Genomic DNA, 22,268 nt, shown 5'->3' with positions numbered 1-22,268 from the left:
GACAAAAAAGCTAGTCCAAGGAAAAAACATGAGTGCGCATAGTATGGACATCAAAGCTGCAGCTTCATTGCTTTCCTGCCCACATTTACTTTTATTATACTATACTGCTTAGTAGTGTAGCTAGTACCACAGTGCCAATCATCATTAAACTGAGTTGAAAAAAGTTGTAATTAATAATCTACATATATTTACAGATATGTCAATGATTTTTACACTGACAACTGGTATTTCTGTATTCCTGATTATTTGCATCAAATGTGACAGAGTAAATCCCATTGAATAGTGCCAGGAAGTTACAGCCAATCATCAAAATGTATTCTGGCTGGTTTGGTTTTAATTTAACATGCTTTTAGGCATTCATTGTTCTGAAAATCCTATAATGAATCTCAAGAATAAGATAATTGGCAGCAATTTGCCAATACAATAATCTTTCTCAGCAGTAAGAATCTTGGCAGGCAGAATTTCTCTGATGCTGGCTTGCTGCATTGTCAGGTAGACCTGAGTACTGTGATTATGTGGAACTCATGACCATATTTCCCTGTTGTAAAAGTTCATAGCATCTACTTTAACACTGAAGTAGGCTTGTCTCAAATTTTTAAAGCTTGTGGAGTGATCTCTTTAACTCTTCACATCTTTCATGCATGTTTACACCTGGTGCAAAACTGAATGCTAACTGGAGTACGTGAAATTATAGCAAGTCAGAACAATAGTTTTATCCCAGTCTCAATACCTTTAGTGAAGATGGCTGTATAGCAGACTAGGAAGGCTTGTTCATCCAAAAGTTCATTTCATTTCACCCAAATTTGTCACCCAAATTTTGTTGATCTTATAAAAGATACTACCTCTCTCTGACAACCTTATCTTCTTTATGTGGTACCAGGTATTGGAGAATGAATCTCTCTAACTATATATCAGTGTTATGGAAAGTTTTTTTCATGAGGCACAAGTAAATTCTTTATTCGGGGGAGTTTCATCTGTCAATCACATGCCACTGCATTTGATAACCAAATGTTGCACCTAATAAAGAATGAGAAAGTGTCTAAGAGCAGTGGCAGAAGAATAGTGTTACACTGACTCATGCTGTCAAATCAGCAGTAAAATATAATGCTATCTATCAAACAACTTACATTTTCAGGATTTTACATAAATGTCTCTGTATGTTTAATAGGGAGATTAAAATAATGAAATACAGCTATGTCTTGTGAAGTTCAGCTCATCTGAATGACCAAATTATTGTGGTTCTTTATAGTGTGTGAAGAGAAATAAGACTTTTTTAGAATTGTCCAGTCCATCCAATCTACTTTTTTCTTCCTTAGGATGAGATTAATACTACTTCATAAGATACTTTTAACTTTAAAAGATAGAAAACTCTTTAGATGTGACTGTCTATATAATCATTGCTGAGAGCCAGTTAAAATAATTACTGCTCTTTTTTTTTTCTTCTTTTTTTTCCACAAAAAGAAACTGCAGGGATGTACAAATATTTACATGAAAACAATCTTTCTGCAAGGGAATAATGATAAATCTCTATAATCCTTCTGTACTGTGTGTGGTAATAGATAACTCCATCTGACGTAAAGACTACAGCTCTGCTAGTAAACTAAGCATTGGCAAGGCATGATATGGGGAAATGATTCATTAGACTTACAAAATGTTAGAGTAAATGCTAACTTGCAGCTATCTTGCTGCCTTCTGTTTAGGACTTTCCCTAGCAGTCTCAGTCATAATACAGTAGATAGATAGCTGATTTCCCAGGAAGGCACTCATAAACAGCCACACTCTTTTAAAGGATAACTGAATTTAAGTGTGCATGACTTTGGTCAAACTATTGTCATTGTTCCTGAGGCCTGATATCTCTCTAGATATTAGCACAGAGAGGGATGCAGTGTCGATGTGATAGAACAGTATTCAGTTCTGGCCTACTATATAGAGTATGGGCTCAATTAAAAATAAAGGTAGAAAATAAATGTTATATCTCTCTAGATATTAGCACAGAGAGGGATGCAGTGTCGATGTGATAGAACAGCATTCAGTTCTGGCCTACTATATAAAGAAAGAGTGTGGGCTCAGTTAAAAATAAAGGTAGAAAATAAATGTCTGCAGGGGCTTATTGAGCTGATTGATCTGAACACCAGTCGATACAAGGGGTAGATTGGTTTCCAGAAATTTATATTTTTTACTGACAATTGGAGTGGCCTAGGCTAGTTCAAATGTAGCCTTCTAATTTTCAGACTCCTGAGTTATAACAGGTAAATCCCAACCTTTGTGCCCAATTAATGAACAAAAAAAGCAAAGGTATTTTGTGTTTTCAGTGATGTCAGTTGATGGATATCTTTAGTGTCTCTACAGGAAGAAAAGCTCCTTGCAGATTTTTTTCAGCTGTGGTTGATCTCACTGCCAGGAGACAGGCAACAAGAAAAATATGATACCAACTCTAGCTTGTGTATTTGTAAAATAATTGAAGGTTGTCTGTAGATATGTTATTTACTACTTAGTGAAGGACCTCACAAAATCATAGAATGGTTTGGATTTGAAAGGACCTTAAAGATCATCCAGTTCCAACCCTCCTGCCATAGTGTGAGAGCCTAGAAGGATTACTGGCTTGAAGCATTCAGAGGTGTGGGTGGGTGTGTGGATGTGTGTGTGGCAAGGGGCAGCCTGGGTCTTGCTCTGGTGAGGTGATGAACTGTCCCTTTCACCCCACCCTCCCCCAGCCTGTATCCCAGCCCTGCAGTGGCTGCCACTCCCTGGCACACTGGAGGCAATGCTCCACACCTGCCTCTGGAGTCTCTAACCCAGCTCCCAAGTGTCCAAATGACTGCAAGTCCCACCTGGGGAAGGGCCTAGGAAAAGCCAAAAGGTACTTAAAGCAAGACACAAGGCAAGCACATTTGACCCTGCGTTCTCTTGGAACTTCTGTCAGCTGTACACCACTGGAAACAGGAGTGATGGCTATGTTTGTTCTTTTCTGCACTTTTTTTGTCTTTCTATTTCTCTCCTAATTACCTCATCTTGGGATTTTGAGTAATGTTTTGAGAAACTTAAAATCGATGAGGCTTGGAGTTTGCTAAGTTGAATGGGCCAAGTGAATGCTTTGTTTGTTTCATGTTGATTGAATGCTGCTCAAAACCTTTTGTCTCTGATTTTCTAAAAGTGCCAGTAAAAGCTTGTTTTGTTATTTTGATCTCTTGGGTATTGTTAGTATTTCTCCCATGCATCTAACTCAGAGTACATGAACAACGGTAAGCCCTTTGGAAAGTCTCATAGATCATATTTCTTGGGGCCTTACACATGGGCAAGGACACCTTCTAGTTCAAAGCCACATCCAGCAGGCTCTGAACACTTCCAGGGAAGGGGTATCCACAGCTTCCCTGAGCAACCTTGTGTAGAGAATGCACTGAAAACAGAAAACTGGAGACCAACAGCCTGATCCATAACCGCTTGTGTAAGCTGTTCAGTAAAATAAGGACAGCAAAATGGAAAAAATTTGTGGAGTCAGAAATCCTTTTTTTGTTTGGGGGCATGGCAGTAATAAAGAAGAATCCACTATGAAGAAGAATTTGGAATGAAAAAAGATTAATTTGGAGCCACTCTTTATATTATTCCAGGAACAGGAACTGAAGGCAAAAAAAGAGATATAGAATGCCTCTTTACATTTTAGCAATGCCGTATGAAGGCAATGAAGAGAGTCATGCATAAAATGTGGAAAGAGTTGTAGGTGCTCAGAGCAGATCTTCTCATTCCATGGATCACAGAGGGAGGTATTTATCCCATTCAGCATTTTAACAGGCCAGAAAGGACAATCCAAGTTGAAAATGAATATGAGAATACTTCCTTTCAGCACAGATGAAACTGAAGCTATACTATCTTGAGACTAGGATGGATGAAGTAGCCCTTGCACATGCTTCCTGGGTTACCACTGTGGTCTCTTGACATCATTATGGAGATTAGGTGAGAACATGAAGCTGCTCCTTAGTGCCAAAACCAGGATCAGTATTTCCTTCCCACTGAATAAAAAAGAATGAAATATAGAAGTGGTATAAAGCAATTAATTTCTCAACAATCTATTTTAGAATAATATAGATAAGATGCTTTCTTCAATAAGCAAATGTCATAATCAAATATCAAGTTAATAATTAGTTTCTAGTCTTTCAGTTTCTGATTTATCCAAATTATATACCATTTATCTTTGGTCACTGTGAATACATTTAATGTCACTGAATCATGAGAATATAATTTGCATCAGAATCAGATTCATTGCTATTATATTTTATTTGGTATTTATATCCCCATGTCTTTTTTTCTTTCCCCATTTCTCTTTTCAGGTTTTGACCTAGTAAAGTGTGAAGATCCTGGCATACCAAATTATGGTTACAAGATACGAGATGAAGGACATTTTATAGACACTGTCATTTTATACAGCTGTAATCCTGGCTATACAATGCATGGTAGTAGTATTATGACCTGCTTAAGTGGAGATCGAAGAGTTTGGGACAAACCTTTGCCTACTTGCATAGGTAATATGGATTGTGACAGTGTTCTGGTATGATTGGTCTGGTGGTTCAAGAAAAAAAAAAAAACCAAATATTCTGTCTTTGTATACTTCATAAGATGATAATGGTGCAAATATATTTTAAATTTCCAGTAAAGTTTGAATATGGACATGGAAGTTTAACTTCTCTAAAATAGGTGGCTTGCTGTTAATGGTTATGAAACTACTGGAAAACACTTTTTTTTCTATAGAGCAGCCTTTGATGGAAGACTACTCCTTTGGTTCTGATGAAGCTCTGGGTCACTGAGTCTGATATACTATCACAGGCAGTGGTATTGTCTAAACACTTCATAAACTAAGAAAGCCCCATCATAAAGCAAATAAGGTTGTGGGCTTTTTTCCTTATCTATTTTCATCAGATATTATTCCAGCATCTCATTCCTATGAACGTTATTTCTAAGTTTCATCACACGTTGCTGTATTTTTTTTATCCATGTGCTCTGGAGTCCTTGTTGCTGTGCTAAGATACCCCATCTGTCAAAGCCTTGAGGTAGATGTTCCCTGGAAAAATCATGTCTTCAAGTGCCTAAAATTTTGTTTTATTACAACCAATGTAAATATTAAACAGAAAATTACAAGCCAACATGCAGAATAACTGAATACCAGTATAGCTCTTATCCATTGTACCTTTACTAGCAATTTGCATCCTCTAGTTTTGCTTTCCTGTCCAGCATTTGCCAGTGGCTTCCTGACTTCAATTTTCACATGGAGTTCCCATGAGTCTTTCCTTCTCTGTGTCATGTGATACGTAGTTTTTGCCTCTACTGCCTGCTGCTGGCAGGTCCCAACTGCTTTCAGCACTCCCCTCACCTACAGGATTTCTGCTTGTTTCCTTTCTCCCATTTTGGGAGCTACATTCTCCATTCCAGAACCTCTTTCCTGCTGAGCACATTCACAAACCTGCAGTCTACAAAAGAGCAAGGTCCCTTCCTTTGAAACATTCATCTTAAGCAGAAGGTGAAAAACATCAGTGAACAGTATTTCTTCTGTCTTAGTAGAGGTTATTTTCCCACTTGATCCTAGAATTTTATCTGTAAGTTTTCTTCTATATATATGAGAGGTCAAAACAACTCTCCAGTTTTGATTTAAAGACTTTTCCAGGCTTTTTATGCATTCAAGTCCTCATGCACGTCAGTCTAATTGGTTAGCTTCCTTTTCCTCCAAGTTTGCCCTTTTGTAGAGAAGACCCATAATTAGTTCTACCTTTGCCTGTTTCCCCATGTAATTTAAATGAAGTAATTTCTCTAAGGTTATTTTCTGCAATATTTTTTGTGCCTGTGTGCACTACCAAGACTAAGAATCAGCTTTAAAATACTTGTTGGTTTCAAGTCTATTAGGTGAATAAATTCAACCATCTATTTCCTTTTCTTTGTATGATGATTTGTCTTCTAATCTATATGTGGGATGTTAAAATTTCAAACACATAACAATAGAAATGGTAGTAATTAAAAAAAAAAAAAGGCAAAAAAGCTGTATCTTCCAATCTGACCTGGAGGAAGCTAAGGAACCCAGGATCAAGTAAATCTAAAGAAAATTGCCATCTTTGCTCCAGTAGAACAGCTTTCATGGTCGTTCTTCAAAATACTTTTTGAACAATATGTTTGTTTTTTCACACTGACTTTATTTAGATTATTAGTGTATTCCTACCATGTAATGCTCCTTCTAGTCATGTATTTTCACCTGTATTTCCAGTTTCTTCATACCAATATGCTTTTAAGATTCTGTATTTCACTCAAGATTTTCACTCTATCTTTTTCTTCTTTTTTTTGTCTTTGTGCTTTGCTTTTGTACCTTGCATTGCTAGATTTAGTTTCTGTATTTTGTTTCCAATCTTTTGAAATAATTTGTGCCAGAATATCTTGAGAATCTTATTTCATCTCTAAGTGAAATTATGTCCCTCAATCAATAGAATAATCCATTTTCTTTTGGTATTCTGAGAGAGATTTTGATCTTTTTTGTCTGTTCAGCCAAAAGGTATCTTTCTATGTGCTTTTATCTCTCTACATACATTTTTAGTTCCTGTCCTTGTTCCTGTCCTTAAAATAATATTTTGGGATTTCATAAATTCTGTATAAACTATCTCTTTTCATTTCTAGTTTAAATCTCTTCTGGACCATTAATTTGTTCCCCAAGAAATCAAATGTTCACTGTTCTCTCTTAAAAACTTCTAAAAGTGTTTCCTTCTAAACAGTCTTTTTCAGTCTGTAATCTTTATTAAATTATAGGGAGTTTTTCCTGTTCTGTGCATGGGAAATCTTGCCATGAAGATCCTTGAAAACTCATTTATGTATCTGCAGATTATTGCAGTCTTGCTTCCCTCCCCCTTTAGACTTGTAAGATCTATTCTTCCATCAGTTTTATCTTATCACAGTTTTATCTTTTTCTACTTTGATTTGAATGATTTCTTTTTCTTCCTTTTTCTGAAGTTGTCATGAATTTCCAAACATCACTTTCTTTCTTAGAAACATTTTCTTAAAATCTTTGTGGAGATGCATTATTTTTTTCTTGTAGATTAGACCTTTTGATATTTGCTGTTCTCTTTGATGGCATTTATATTCTTCATTGTATTCACTATCATTTCAGTGTCATTCACAAATAATTCAAGCATATACATAGACATATTCCACACATTCTACACTTACTAATTTTTAGTGATAAACTGTTATATTGGTCTTATAATCATTTTCATTTTTTCTATGTTCTAAACCATAGTGAAGAAAGCCAGTGAATTATTTTAATTCCTCCTCTAGAAGCTTCCAGAAATGCTGAAGTCACTTCCATTAGTTATAGTATAAGTGTTTATATAGTATATTCTTTGAGGTGCTGATTTTACAGTGCACTCATTTACGCATATTTGAATATAAATTGTTTGAATTTTTTTTATAATTACTTCTGAAAGTTTACTTTTGATATAGTTCTAAAATGGATTTTAAAAAATATATGAAATACATGATGAATCATCCCAAATTTTACGATGTATTCGTTCACTAAATGAGCCTTCTCAGAATTTTAAATCAAGTATGTCAATTAGTTTGAGTTTAAATTTTGGGTTCACTGAGTTAAATTTAGTTCTTCAGTAAACACAGTACTGTATCAGTAATTTCTTGTCTTTAGTTATCTACCACAGTGATTATTGCAATCCAAACTTTCTTGTATAATGGAAATTAATTGAAATCATAGAAGAGAGTTACGTGTAAAGAAATTATTTTAATAAGTTTCTTCCTGCTGTGGTTCTGTATATAGAATGTAGTGTTTGGTGGATCAAACCAGCAGGATAAATAAGTAAATCAGTCACCTTATTTCCTCTATGGTAGTTTTCCTTCATGGTAACAACTTGGTTGTGTGCAGTGGCTTGGTGGCATGTACAAAGATTAATGTTTGTTAGGAGTATTGCTGATAGATTATTTGGTCCAACTGCCATGTTTTTTTTCCCATCATCTCTGTCTTACAATGGTTGCTGTACAGCTGTGCTTGAATGAATTCCCATGATAGGTTTTTTTAACAACTTCTAAGGCAACACTATAAATGTAGTAGAAATTCAAGTACATCACTTCACTGAAGAATCACTGATCCTTTTTAGTTCAGTGGCAATGACTGTTAACACAGTTCCCTTTCATCAGGGTGTGTCTTTACACTGGCCACACAACAGCTTGATGCCCTAAACAAGCAACAGAAGAATCACTTGATTATGGATGCTTAGCATTGCCATTGGTCTCTCCACAAAAACAGCATTGATAGTAAAAGTGTTTTACACCAGATGCCACATACTATCAAATTGTAGCTTTCTGATTTACTCTCTTGATCTGCAAGCATATGGCATTTAAATTTTTAAATACTGAAGGAAATTTTTAGGCAATACCTACTGCTTTTTGGTGTCATTAAAGCTTTAGCTTTATAGAAGTAACTTGAAATCATTACACTAAAATAATTTCGACATTACAGCAAAACAGAGAGCTATTTTAATTTTAAAATTCAGTGCTGCAACGTTTGAATTCAAACATGCATTGTTAGAAAAGGTAAGCATGTTAGATGGGAAATTTCAGGAACGTTTTTTTGTCCTGTCAAGGCTAAAATTGTACTTTTGTAGTCTCAGTACATATTGAACCTGTCTGGTCAGTTAAGTTACCTAGTCACAGTTTTATGGGTTTTTTTCTTTATAACAAGGTAGGAATAAGATAACTGTGTTCATTTTTAACTTAGGTACATGTCCTGGTTTGTATATATGTCTACTGCTTCAGAAGTATTAGGTCATTCTGTTAACTTTTTAGAAAACACAGAGATGTGGAATGGTTGGAAAATGGAAGTGCCAATTACTATGGTCTCATTAGAAATTTTATCCTTATTTTGCAGCTGAGTGTGGTGGTCGAATTCATGCTGCTACATCGGGGCGCATTTTGTCCCCTGGTTACCCAGCACCATATGACAACAATCTTCATTGCACCTGGATTATTGAAGCAGATCCAGGAAAGACAATAAGGTACAATGCTTAATTTCAATATTTATGGTGGAATTCAGTATGTTATAATTTTTTTGTAATTCCCATATTTTTCTGCACAAGCTGCTGGTATTCACTGGCATAGTCAAGGTATCCTTCTGTAAGGTGTTGCATCAATTTTTCAGGTGTTGCTTGTCTGTTTAGGCATAAAGTCCCTGGGCAAGATAAGCAGCATTCAAGGCACATTTGAGTATTGCCTCACGCAAAAGTTGTCTTTTGCGCCAGGACAATGCCAAATTCACAAACAAATGCCAGAATATGTTAATTAGTAGCATTAAACAGCTTATATAAGAGTGAACAAGAACCTCAGGAATCTGCATAATAAAACAATTCTCATGAATCACAAGTAGAAAAAGAATGCTGCATTCCCTGATCCTCTCCACAAGATAGTTCTGCCAGCACAGCAAGGCCATCTGTGCCAGGGCAAAGCACAGACCCATTATTTGAATTGACTTGTTCCCAAATTCAGCAAAATGAAGAGTTAATCAGTGAAACCAACAAACTCTGTGACCTGCACAGGAGCTTGACACCTATTTACTACCATAGCTATAGAACCTTCATACAAAACTAATGTTATCTCAAGGCCACATTGGGCCCTGAAAAAGCCTTTAGTGGGTTGACATTGTCCCTCCTCAGCAGGATGGGGCGGGAAGAAAATAACATGAGAAAATAAACTTGTGAAAATAAACTTAGTTTAATAAAACAAAAGCAAAGGTCCATGCATGGAAGCAGAAGAAAACAAAAGATTTATTCTCTACTGCTTATCAGTAGGTGATGGCCAGCCACCTCTTCAGGCCAGCAGGCCTTCAGTATGTGTTGCTCTGGAAGACAAACACAACCACAGAATATTCTGTTTTGAAAGGGACTCACACACAGGCAAAACAATATAATTAAGTGACAAATTATTCAGTGGGGGATTTCCCCCCCCCTTTTTTTTTTTTTTTTTTGTAATCCTGTTTCACTAAGCCAAATATTGAATTTACGCCATCATTGGTTATTTCAATGCATAATTTTTGTTTAAATAACAATTTTCTAATTAATTATTTCCAGTTAAGGAGTAATTAGATGAAGAAATATCAACACACAAGTATTTGAAACAAAAAAAAGAACAATTTTGATATTTACCTATTAGAGTTCTTCAGCACTAAGAATGTAAACATTCAGGACTTAGAGACAATGCAGATATTTTGACTTACAAGATAACATTCCTGAACACCTTAATAAGTATAATTCTTCACCTGAAGATAAATACAGATTGTTGTAATACAGTTTTATATTTTATGAATTTTAGCAAAAAGCCAATCTATGATATTTTTTTCCCTTTTTTTGTGTAGAAAAGGAAATGCCATGCTGACAGGACTTCTCATGCTATGTGTTCTGCTTTCCAGCTGCTACATTTTTTTAGTTGCATATAATTCAAGCAAAACAGCATTCTTGCTTTCCTCATTTGAATAAAAAGACTAAATCTTTGATGAAATCATAGTTTGTGTACCTTAAAATATTTAACATAAAAATAAGGTAATTTATAGACTTATAAGTTAAGTCTTGAGGACTTAGACCTGTAATGGCATTTTCTGTCATTCAGACATTTATAAAACAGAACTGCATGACTCTTATAAGATCATCTTGTTCAACAAGATAAAACAAAAACTCTGCTGGATTACCAGGTCTTTTTCAATCCTAAACAGCATCTTAAAACTGCAGTTTGGGAATGATTGCTTGGAGTTTCATGTAATTGTGTTTAACAAGTAATGCACAGTACTTTTACTTTTTCTTTGCAGTCTACATTTTATTGTTTTTGATACTGAGGTTGCTCATGACATCTTGAAGGTATGGGATGGGCCTGTTGAGAGCAGCATACTTCTCAAAGAGTGGAGTGGCTCGGCTCTTCCAGAGGATATTCACAGCACGTTCAACTCCTTAACATTACAATTTGACAGTGATTTCTTCATCAGCAAATCAGGCTTCTCCATTCAGTTTTCAAGTATGTAAATATTTTTTCTCCCCAATATAATAATTTCATATTTATATACATTGCTCCTATACTAATTAACACTTTCTCAACTCTTTTGCAACTTCCTCAGTCTTTTGAAAAAATAAATTATATTATTTTAATTATGTTATGTGTTTATGTAAATGGCTACAACTAGGGAGAATATTTAGATTTACTTTGAATGTTTTAGGTCTTTTATTCCTTGTTTTCCACAGCAACCACATACTTAGTGTTATCTAATTAGCACTACTTAACAAGTCAAAATGGGTCTGTACATGCAGAACTTCTTCTTAAGTATTCCCACCAGTGTTAACCTACCAATGTATTATTTCATGTTTATTGTTTATGTTGGTTGGGTTTTTTTTCTCAAAACTTTGGCTGCATGATGCCTGATTTTTATGATCTAAACATTCTTTGTATGATAAAGAATACAAGACACCTTACCAGATTGAAAAACACTTAAAAATTTGCTATTAAAGTAATCAAATTGATCTTTAGTTATAAAGTGAAAGCTTCTCTGTTTACAGAGAAGTTATGATCAATATTGTACAAGTAATCAATATTTTAAAACTGGGTATGTGGACTTTTTCTATGTTATTTTGACTTATGGCTAGGACACATGAGAATGTATCATCTTTGTTTTGAGTCAGTCATGGCACCTTTATCTGCCTAGATATAATGTATGTATTTCCGATCAAGACATAGGAAAATTACGAATTAATGTGTGTGAATAGAAGTATTTACACACATTAATCCATATCATCCATAGATGATGTCATTCAGAAGTAAGGAGTTCTAATAAGCTTTCCGTCATTATTATTTACATGAAGATGTAAACTTGGGGTTTTCCTAGTCTCTAAGTCTCTAATGCATTTTACATTTACCTATTTACTTAATTTTCCTGTATTATTCTATGAATGCTGTATCTGCCTCCCCCAAAACACTCTTTCATCATCCTTAAAAAAAAAACTAGTTAAAAATATGTAAAATTAATTAAGGACAAAGGGCAGAATAAATGCTTCTAAGGTTTCTCACCAGTGTGCTATATAATATGCTGCTTTTCGTTGGTTTTTTTTTTTTTTTGAAAAAAACAAGATAATTTTTACATTTTTGGAAATAAGTGGGGTTTTTTTCTTGTCAGGATTGGCAAACACATTTAAGGTCATATTATATGAAAATAACTTTATGCCTCGATTTTTAAAGGACAGAAATGTTTAAGCAGTTTGGTTTATCAACCATTTTGTGAACTTCAGTGGCACTAAGAGCGAGTAGAAGACAATTTAAAGCTATAAGACAGAATAACTGATTTTCCCATCCTAGTATAATATCTGTTGGATGCACTGAGTGATTGTGCTGGCAGTTACAGGGTATGTTTTACTGGAATTAATTGGAGTTAGTGGTGAAGAACTGAGAGCTCAAGTATAGGGAAGATAGTTTCATTCACTCTGCTTGACAAGTGGAATGTGTTACTAATTATTTAATTGTAAGGAGTAAAAAAGAAGATTTAAAGCCCCTGTTAAAGTAAATGTTTAGTTATTTAATCTAATAATCAGTCTAGTATATTTAGTCTTCTTGAGGCAATGAGAAGACCACTGTGACCTTGACCTGTAAAGGATTTAAAGTAATTAATCTATTGGTAAGTGGGAATCATTACATGCTTTAGTATTCATCATGTGTTCTAACTGTCAGACAGTTTATAGCAAAGCTGCACTGAATATTGACATTTCATTACTTTAGTAGCTTGTAACTCTAAATAAAAGATTTCTGAATTGCTGAAACCTTTTTTTTTTGGCAATTGCAGAAGATGTAGATATTTTGTTACAAGTTCTATGAAGGTAATTTTTGAAGTTTTTTGTCTTTGTGTCATGTGAAGGATTTTCAAGTGTTGCATCTGTTCATGAGTATTTCATTTAACTCCTAATTATAATTGAAGAAGTAAATTTCAGGTTCAGAATGGCACAGAATTGGAAAACCTTTAGTAATACAGCTTCTATACTGGATTATGCAATTGGAATGAGTGTCTGCATCCATGAACAGCCCTTTATGGGATCAGATAAAGGATATACATTTCAGAATATTAGGCCAAATAAGCAACTTAAAGAAAAACATTAAAGTGCTAATTTTCATCTGGAGAATTTATTTCATTGTGCTGTGATGTGCTAATTATTCTCTGTACTTTGTACTCTAGAACATCATAACTGTGTCTGACTAAAAAAGGGGCACTGTGAAAGAGTAATGTAAGGTAGATTAGAAAATATCACCTAATAAATTACTTACTGCTGATTCTAAATGTAATTAGAGGTATTTTTTAATGAAAAAAAAATTGGCTGAATCTTGCAAAATGTTTGAATGTTAAAGTGCTCTGTCTTGCCCACTCAGCTCAGCATGTAGAACATGAGGACATGAACTGACAAGAGTGATTATGTTAATTGTAATCAGTCTAATGCTTTTCATTAAAACCTAATTACCATTTAGTTGTGCATAAAAGGACAAAAAATGAGGTTCAGTGTGCAAAACTGACCTTTACTCTGGGGGTTAAGTACATTTAAGCTATGTATTGCAAGTCAGGAAGGTCCACCAACTCTTTCTGGCAAAAGGGTTTAAGCAGATTTGGTTTTTGGCTTCTTTATTACAAATAAATACTGGGAGCAAAAACTTCTTTCATAAGTTATTAAAAAGTGCTATCTAACCTAGCTTAATTCTGTCCTACATATCTAAGTTAAACAGGATAAATTTCCATCTGATGTTGCCTTTTTTTTTCTTATCAGCTACAGGTCTAAATACACTAATAGTAATTTTCAAAGTTTGAAAATTTTTGAATGTTTAAGGGCAGATGAAATAAATCCTATCTCTCTTTTCAGAGGTGTCTAGTTTCTTTGAGATGCCATAAAGTATCCTGGCTAGTCTCCATCTGCCACTGCAGAAGGTTACACAACCATAAGTCCTCTCTCCTGTCTTCCATTCCTGTGCTGATACCTTGGATATGATAAGGCATCTGAAATGACTCTAGTCACTTATGTTGAAGCAGATCAATCTTGCCCTGAATGTTTAATCTCCATCTATCCTAGACTTCTAAATGCTAATGAGTCTATTGTTTTTATTGACCTGAAGTTTGTATATTGAGAGTTTTTATTTCTAACTGTATAATTTTTTTACTTGATATTTAGCAAAAACATTGGAAGTGACAGAAGACAGGACCAGCACTGGCAGTTTCTAGCCATATTGTCGTTCTTACAGGCTCTGATAGCTTCAGTTTAAAAATACCCTTATATTAGTTCTACCTTACAGTCTATCCTTTTTTTTCTTCAGCTAAGTTGTTGTAACTTAAGCTGTAACAATCAGCTCTTGTAACTTAAAATAATTGTATCTTTTTCTTCAACTAAATGATTAATTTATAGTTCTTTAGATGATTTTATAGATTTTGGTCTGCAAGTCAAATAATACGTCAAAGGATTTTATTCACACTCTCCTTAAAATTAAAAAAAATAAAAGGAGATATCTTTTCTAGAGTCAGACCTATGTATGTAAATTTTCTATGCCTATATCTGGTTCTTCAGAATTGTAAATTTCTTTTATTTATGGTATTGTGTAAGCATACACTTTAATTAAAAATGTGCCTATCTCTGCTTTCATACAAGCAAAGATGTGATTTGTTTTTTTTAGTATAAAACAACTGTCAATATGTTAAGATGTTAATTAAGCAGCAAAACACTTTTTCTCAATTTATTTTAATATTTCTGTCTTATTAGAAGAACTTTGGACACTCATATTATTAAAAGCAAAGATATAACACCAAGGCATTTGTATAGTTGGTTTAGTCCACTTTTGATTTTTCTGTTTGCTTATTTTCTCAATATTTTAAAATTTTGCTTTTGAAGTGTATGCAGAGATAAGCAATGATGACTAAAGATGCCTAAGTCTTTAACTTAACAACACAAGTCACCAATTATGATAATACAAGTAAGCAACTTACACCAATTGTAATTACAACAATTATTTGGAAAATATTCTGTCAGATGTTGACACATCTGTTGACAACTTACTTCCTCTGGCAAAAACTTAACTATCAACTATTTGGTTGTTCCTAATGGCAGTGAGCTTAATATGACAAATCTGCTTAAGCAATGATTTCTGCTTTTGTCTGGCTTTGCAATTCCATTTGATTGTTTGTTTGCCTGCAGAAACTTTTACAGTAACTGTGTCTCCTATCTTTAACTGTTGTCTTGAAAATTGTTCCTTTATTGTTGAAAAATCACTTGTCTAATGGCCTAAGTTGGCACACTTAGGTAGTATAAGTATTTCCATGACAGAACCTTCATTGCTAGAATTCATCATGCAATTGTTCCAGATTGAGTCACAATTAAATTTTTTGGGGAAAGGGGGCTAGCACAAAAATATATTTTTGAAGAAATTTGCAATGAATAATGCAGATCACATATCTGCCTTATTAACTAAATAAATTGAGTTTCATTTTTATAGAAAAATTAAATCCACTAAGACATCCCTTGTTAAAACAAAAATAAAAGGACACAAGACGCAAGAATTCAATACTTTTTGAGTCTGTAACCTAATAGTTTCACTGTTCAGTGTCTCTTGCTGTCTAATAAATGTTGCATTTCATGTTCACAATAACATGGTGATGAAAACATGGTGATGAAACTGTCATTGCACTCTTATCCATCATCTAATCCATGCATGGCCTGGGGAAGGCATCCTCAGCCTCACAGAGTGTAGCAATTCTTAATTTGTTTCCTGTGGAACTAAGCTAAATGAATATTGTAGATTAGTTTGGAGGATAACTCTAAACTTATGAGCTTTTGTACTCCAGACTTTAATAAAGAAGCTGCATTGGCATTTGGGTTTCTTTTTTCTTTATATTCTTGGACAATACATGGCATTTAAATATGTTGTTGATGCTAATTTGCACAGTACTTAGTCTGTATGTTTACATATGTTATGTGAGTTACTTTTTGGAGAACAAACACTATTCTTTGTATCACAATGTTAGTCTGAAATCACTGCAAATCCATGAGCGTCTCAGCTTTGATAAGCAAAATTCCTTTTCAAGCTTATTATGATGCAAACATAATGAACTAAACAGGGAAAGCATGTACAATTTAAAAGCCTGGAAAAGTCTATATTGTTTTTATTATGTGGACTAGAAATAAAATGGTGTCTGTAGCACAACACTACAGCAAATAACTTACATGATTGTTACCACAACCATAGTGAAAATTATAGGGATGAAGGTGATGTTTTTATTGCCTTAAGATACAAGAGAATACCAACTAAAAATGTGTAAAAAATAAAAAACAGTAAAAGATAAATTAGGCAAAAATCTAATATTTGCTTGCAGGTCTACAGATCTGCAAATACAGTGTCATATTCTCAAAAGTTTTTGATTTTCAGTTCAATTTTAAATCAACTTTGAAATATAATTTGAGGACCAAATACAAAATAAAATCTAAAATGGGATTGTGAACAATTCTTAAATTAGAATTAGGGAGGTTTAACACAGTGGCTGTCTACATATGGAGGTCTTAAAACTCCTTGGCAATCTGTGGTTTTCCCAGCTGTCTGTTCTTCTGGAACCTACCTCTGAGTTCCCTCCTTAATGCACACAGAAGGTTGTTCTGCTCCGAGCAGATGAGACAGTAAGAGATGGGAAATCTGTATAGAGAATTACTCTATAACCCCCTGAATATCATAAAGGCTTAAGGCTTAGAGCACATATGCAAGAGCTGAGAAGCAGCAATTTCTTATTTTCCAGCTTAGTGACATTCACATATCATCTCCTGGCTATCCCATTTTAGGAACCAAATTTTTAAAAACTCTAACTATGTAATTTAGTTTGATTTTGCATCCTTGAGCCTAAAAAGTAGTTATTGCTTTCCTTGCTTTACAGTGTGTATGTTATGCTTGTTAAATGTTATAAAAGAGCAGTGACAGAAAGCTGGTGATTTTTTATTTCTGGATTACTTATAAATGCATATGACCTATATACCCTTCAGATATTTGCAAAATGAAGAAATATCAGACTTGTAATTTTTCATGCAGTTACAGAATCTCTTGGGATTCTTGAGAAGTAAATCAATTTGGAAAGGAGGCAAGTTAAAAAGTTGATAGTCTGTCTAAATGTTCACTTTACTAGATGACACGTCAGTGCTTAAATGTTTGGTGCTCTATTTAATTAGGATCGAGTGTATTTGGCACAATAAAAAAGGTTGTTGGTTTCAAATACATAAAATAACTTCTGAGGCTGCAAGACCAAGAGTGTATAAAATATGATGGTGTTTAAGAAATATCTGTTATAATTTTTAAAATTTAGAATACTGTATATGAGAAATGGAGATTAACAGTGAAATTAATATTAGAAGGCATCAGTCCTTTCTAACTGATGCACACTTGGCACAGTTAAAATGGGGAAAGTGTTGTTTGCTGAGATATTATATAGCATAATCTTTTAAGAAGAAAATGAATCTATTCAGAGATGTGTTAAAAAACAGCAGTTAATGACAGAGATTGGCTCGTGCTTATTTATTTGGAAGAATTTCAAGTCTTTAACAGATACACACTAGAGCAATCTGTTGTTCAGAGCTGCTATTGTCTATCAAATCAGGAAAAACTTCTCTGAGGTTGTGACCATGCTTTCATTCCCTAGTGGCCAAACATACTTTTTGGTAAACTGCACTGCTATGGGGTGTCATGTACATTGTCAGAGTGGTGCCTGGGGAATCCTTACACAGCACTCATTAGTAGTGACAGCTATTACTTTAATTCCTAGTGGAAAAACATTTACCAGCGTTAAAAACCTACCATGTTTTTTTACTTCATTTACATATAGGAATGATCCAAAGTATGAGATCTATTGTTTTGAAATGGAAACAAGAACAAAAAACTATGAATAATAAAATGTCAAACAAAGTTTCTGTGTTTCTAAGTGTTTCTAAATGTTAATTATAATAATCCATGAATTCTCCTATAAGAATGTTTTACAATTTCTGTGATTTATCTGTGACCACCCATTCACTAGAACATGCATAAAACCACTTAAAGAGTTGTTTGTTGTTTCTTATTTTACTTTTTTTTTCTATTTTCAACCTTTCTCTCTTCTGAAAATTTACAACACAGGGAAAAAAATTTAAAAAGTTTTCCAGTAGTACAACCTAGCAGTTGTTTCAAGTTGGCCAATGTTTAGCTGCTCTTGCTGTTTCTTGTAGTGGTGCACTCTTTTGGTGTGGACGGAAGGAGTAGATGCAGCTGTTAATTCAGAAAACGTGTTATTATGGACACGAAGGTTGCATACTGGTGGTAAACACCAGTACCATTCATGGCAACTGGGATGCACCTGGATTTATGACCTCTTATTTTGGTTTTTGTTCACAGTTGTAGTGAGTTTTTGAAAAAGATGTTTGGGTAAGGACCAGTAGGAAACAGAGTGCAATTCAGTAGGGACATTAGTCTCAAGAGATGGACCTTCTTTCCTTTGGAGGACTGCAAAGTTTATTGCAACTCAATATGTCAATACCTGAAGCCAGTAGAAGAGAACCTGAAGCCAGAAGAGACCTGGCATCTTCCAGAAATCTGTATTAGATGTGGATCTGTGTATCCACTTTTTGAGTGGTTATTTGCATTGTCTGGTTGCTCTGCTTAGTTTAACATTGCTTTTCAAATAATTTAGTCTTTTAGAAAGTAAAATCCATATCCAGCTACTGAAGACTGATCATAAGTGAGGTATTTTGCTAAGATCCAGTTTAAATGATCTCTAGGAAAGTTGTTTCTTGCCCCTGAAATGAAAACTTCAGGGCTGCATAAACTACTGTTTGATTTATCCAGATGGGTAAAGAGCATTTGCATGCTGCATGATAGTAGGACTATTGAACAACATTATTTATAACTTGATACTTAACCTGTTTTGGAAAAGGTACCAAATTTATTTTGATAACCAGAATATTAAAAAGAGAAAAGGAGTTACTAGTTCTTGTGGTATATTAACTGCACAAAATCAGTCTATATGTAATACTAAAGATAATGGCAGGAAGTCAACATAATCATGATGTATCTCAGTGGGCAGATTTTTATAAAAGTAAAGAAACAAAATGTCTTCCTGCATTACCTGAAGAGTGAATAATACTGCGTCTGGTTAAAATGCTAATATGAACCTGTCGTGCATTTGATTATGCAGGGTAAGTATCTACACCTTACATCTTTTCTTTCATCATTCCCTTGCAGCTTCCATTGCATCAACTTGTAATGACCCTGGGACACCACAGAACGGCACTAGATACGGAGACAGCAGGGAACCTGGAGACACCACCACCTTCCAGTGTGACCCAGGCTATCAGCTGCAAGGGCAGGCTAAAATTACATGTGTGCAACTGAATAATCGGTTCTTTTGGCAGCCTGATCCCCCTACATGCATAGGTATTAAAATGAGATGTTTGTCTCTATTTAGGACTAATACAGATCAGATTTCTTGTCAATTACTGAGCATATGGTGCTCATGCTGGAGTGATGATCTCTGCAGAGCTCAGTTATTTTGTACTTACAGACAATGTCAGTCTTGTTCCCTTGCTTAACAGTGTTTTTTGGGTATGATTTTCTTACTTTATTCTTAAAAGTTCGGAAAAGTTTAAAAATTACAAAGTCTAATAGAAATAAGTAGACAGAAGTGCTGATTTGAATAAAAAAATTAATGTTGAAATGGTTTCATTAAAATGTTCTTCTATATAATAGTTTGATTACATAAACTGTGACCATTATTTATTCAAAATATTTTATGAACATTATATATTTTTTTTTTTTTCTGAATTATATTACAGATTAAATACCCATCCTGTGCAATATCTTGGAAGATGGATACTTATTGGAAAAAGTAGATGCAGAGGAGGGGATCCAAGTGACAGTGCTGTTGAAAGAAATTAGATGTATTTCCGTAGCATCAAGAGAGGGCGGATCCATAGTGCTAGATTGTGTAAAGGTTTCCCTGAGGTTCTTGTCAGTAGACAATAATTACAAGCTTAGAAGTTTTTCTGAATAGTATTTTTGAGGTCATTAATGTAGGTTTTCTAGGAGTAATCAACACCTGCAAATTGTTTTCTGCTAGGCATAGTAATTTTTTTAATCCTTGTTATTTTGTTGTGTACTGATTTATAATTAAATGAAGACTTACTTTAGCAATCCTAAATTCCAGATACAATATCACTGGAATAAACATAATGCTTTTTCTTTCTACAAGGCATTTTGGACACACTTTCCAAAATAGCATATCCTTAAACAGCTGCAGTCCCTCTGTTTCTCTGAAGTAAAAATAGTGTGAAGGATTCAAGGGTAGTTTCTCTGACTCCATGTCATGTAACAGAATTGGAGAAACACATAATCTGCATACTATCTTCTGGATACCTTATGTCCAGTGTACAAAGCAGTATGAAAATGCTTACTAAATATATTGGGATCATTCACAAAGTAAATATTTTTTAAAAATTAAAATAATATATATGTATCTAAATCTGGAAGATTCATATTTTTGCTTTAGATACCAATTGTAATCACTCAATTTTTCTTTACAATCTAGTATAAAACCCCAACAAAACAAACCTTAAAGAAAGAAGGAAATAAGACAGAAAGAAAGAGAGAATCCCTTTGGGGAAAAATAAATAAATAAATAAATAAACATATATATATATATATATATATATGTAATTGCTGTTATTCTTCCATATACTCAACGTGAATTTGAAGGAGAAAGATTAAAGTAATCTTAAGTGTAGTAGAAACCTTAAGAGTTCTGTAAAGCCATTATATGTAATTTTAAAATTTTCATAAAGTCCTTACTTTAGTATGCTGACCTATAAATGGAATGGCCTGAGAAGAAATCTCTTTAAAATGTTTAGTGTAGATTCCAAATCTTTAGTACCAACTGTTTTGCACTATAAATGTGTTTCTCTTAGTTTAATTGACTTGGTAATGGAGATGCAGCCTGTCTTGACTACTTTACTTTTTTGTTAGGTGTACTTTTGTTAGACTTTGTAGATGTGATTATCATCTGTGAGAGTAGGATTCCTTATCTGTTTAAAAGTTGAATTCATGGTAACAAAATGAATGTATTTGATTTTTGATTTGGGTAATATCTTTTACTACATGAATCAAATTGGTTACTGCAACATCTTGGTCAATAGAAACTGCAACCTGAGTCCTACTATTGAGGTTTCCTAGTTTTTAAAGTACTTTCAGTACATAAGAAATTTTCAGCATGATAGAGACAGGATTAATACCAAAAATACACAGGACTTCCTATTTGACTTCATATTTTTATTCCTTTAGAAAAATTTCTTCCATTACCACTTTTGAATATGTACAGAGATCACCTTTTTAGGAGGAAAATGGAAATTTTTATGCTCACAGGAAGTGGGAAAGTTCTGTGCTTTAAAAAAATATAATTATTTTTGGTAAATGTAGAAGTCATTTTCTTCTACTTAAAAGCTATTATGTGTTTATGAAATTAACATGTGACTTTATTCCTATTTCTTTTTACATTGTGACAGCTGCATGTGGAGGAAACCTGACAGGCCCAGCAGGAGTTATTTTGTCACCTAACTATCCACAGCCTTATCCTCCTGGGAAAGAATGTGACTGGAGAATAAAAGTAAACCCTGACTTTGTCATTGCCTTGATATTCAAAAGGTACAATTTCTCTATGAATGCCTTTATTTTAAAGGGTTTTAAATGTCAAATCTAGAAATGGCAATATTTATAATTTTTTAAAGCTTCTAATTAGATTCTATGTCTATGTTCTGGCGCATATATCTAATATGTGCTATATCATTGATTCCAAGTAATGTAAAAGAAAAATATATAGCAGTATGGTACATCTGCTATCTAATATGTTACTGAAGAACATAAGTTTCTGTGAAATAGCAAATAAAAATCCTTTAAAGACCATATTAATTTCTAGAAGTGCTTGATTTATGCTATTGTAACTAATAGTCGAGACTGAAAGTGTAGTGGAAATTCTATCTGTAAGCCAGTTCTTTCAGGTTTTTAAGAAATGCAGCCTAAATATACTTGGCTTATAGTGCATAGACCAGAAAAATTATTGTTCTACTTAGTCAAGAGATGAAAGACACTGAGCTAATATTGTGTCATAACTTTAATTATTTCCTCTGTGTTCCATAACCAACCTATATGTGTTGCATAGATTTTTATGAGTTGAAGTTCAGGGATGCAGT

At 33.9% G+C, this 22,268-nt stretch overlaps 1 protein-coding gene across 1 annotated transcript in view; it reads left to right on the top strand.

Annotated features, from left to right (window-relative positions):
- Nucleotides 1–22,268, top strand: part of CSMD1 (CUB and Sushi multiple domains 1) — a 1,068,142-nt gene that overhangs the window by 882,573 nt on the left and 163,301 nt on the right. The window contains exons 24-28 of the mRNA XM_041477428.1: nucleotides 4,326–4,517; nucleotides 8,903–9,029; nucleotides 10,829–11,031; nucleotides 19,273–19,464; nucleotides 21,585–21,723. Of these exons, the coding sequence (XP_041333362.1) occupies nucleotides 4,326–4,517; nucleotides 8,903–9,029; nucleotides 10,829–11,031; nucleotides 19,273–19,464; nucleotides 21,585–21,723 (853 nt within the window). The remainder of the gene's footprint in view (nucleotides 1–4,325; nucleotides 4,518–8,902; nucleotides 9,030–10,828; nucleotides 11,032–19,272; nucleotides 19,465–21,584; nucleotides 21,724–22,268) is intronic.

The sequence above is a fragment of the Pyrgilauda ruficollis genome, unplaced genomic scaffold, assembly GCF_017590135.1.
Source record: "Pyrgilauda ruficollis isolate IOZ18807 unplaced genomic scaffold, ASM1759013v1 scaffold40, whole genome shotgun sequence".
Classification (NCBI taxonomy): Eukaryota; Metazoa; Chordata; class Aves; order Passeriformes; family Passeridae; genus Pyrgilauda; species Pyrgilauda ruficollis.
Note: the sequence above shows the minus strand (reverse complement) of the source record. Positions and strands in the feature narration are given on the sequence as shown.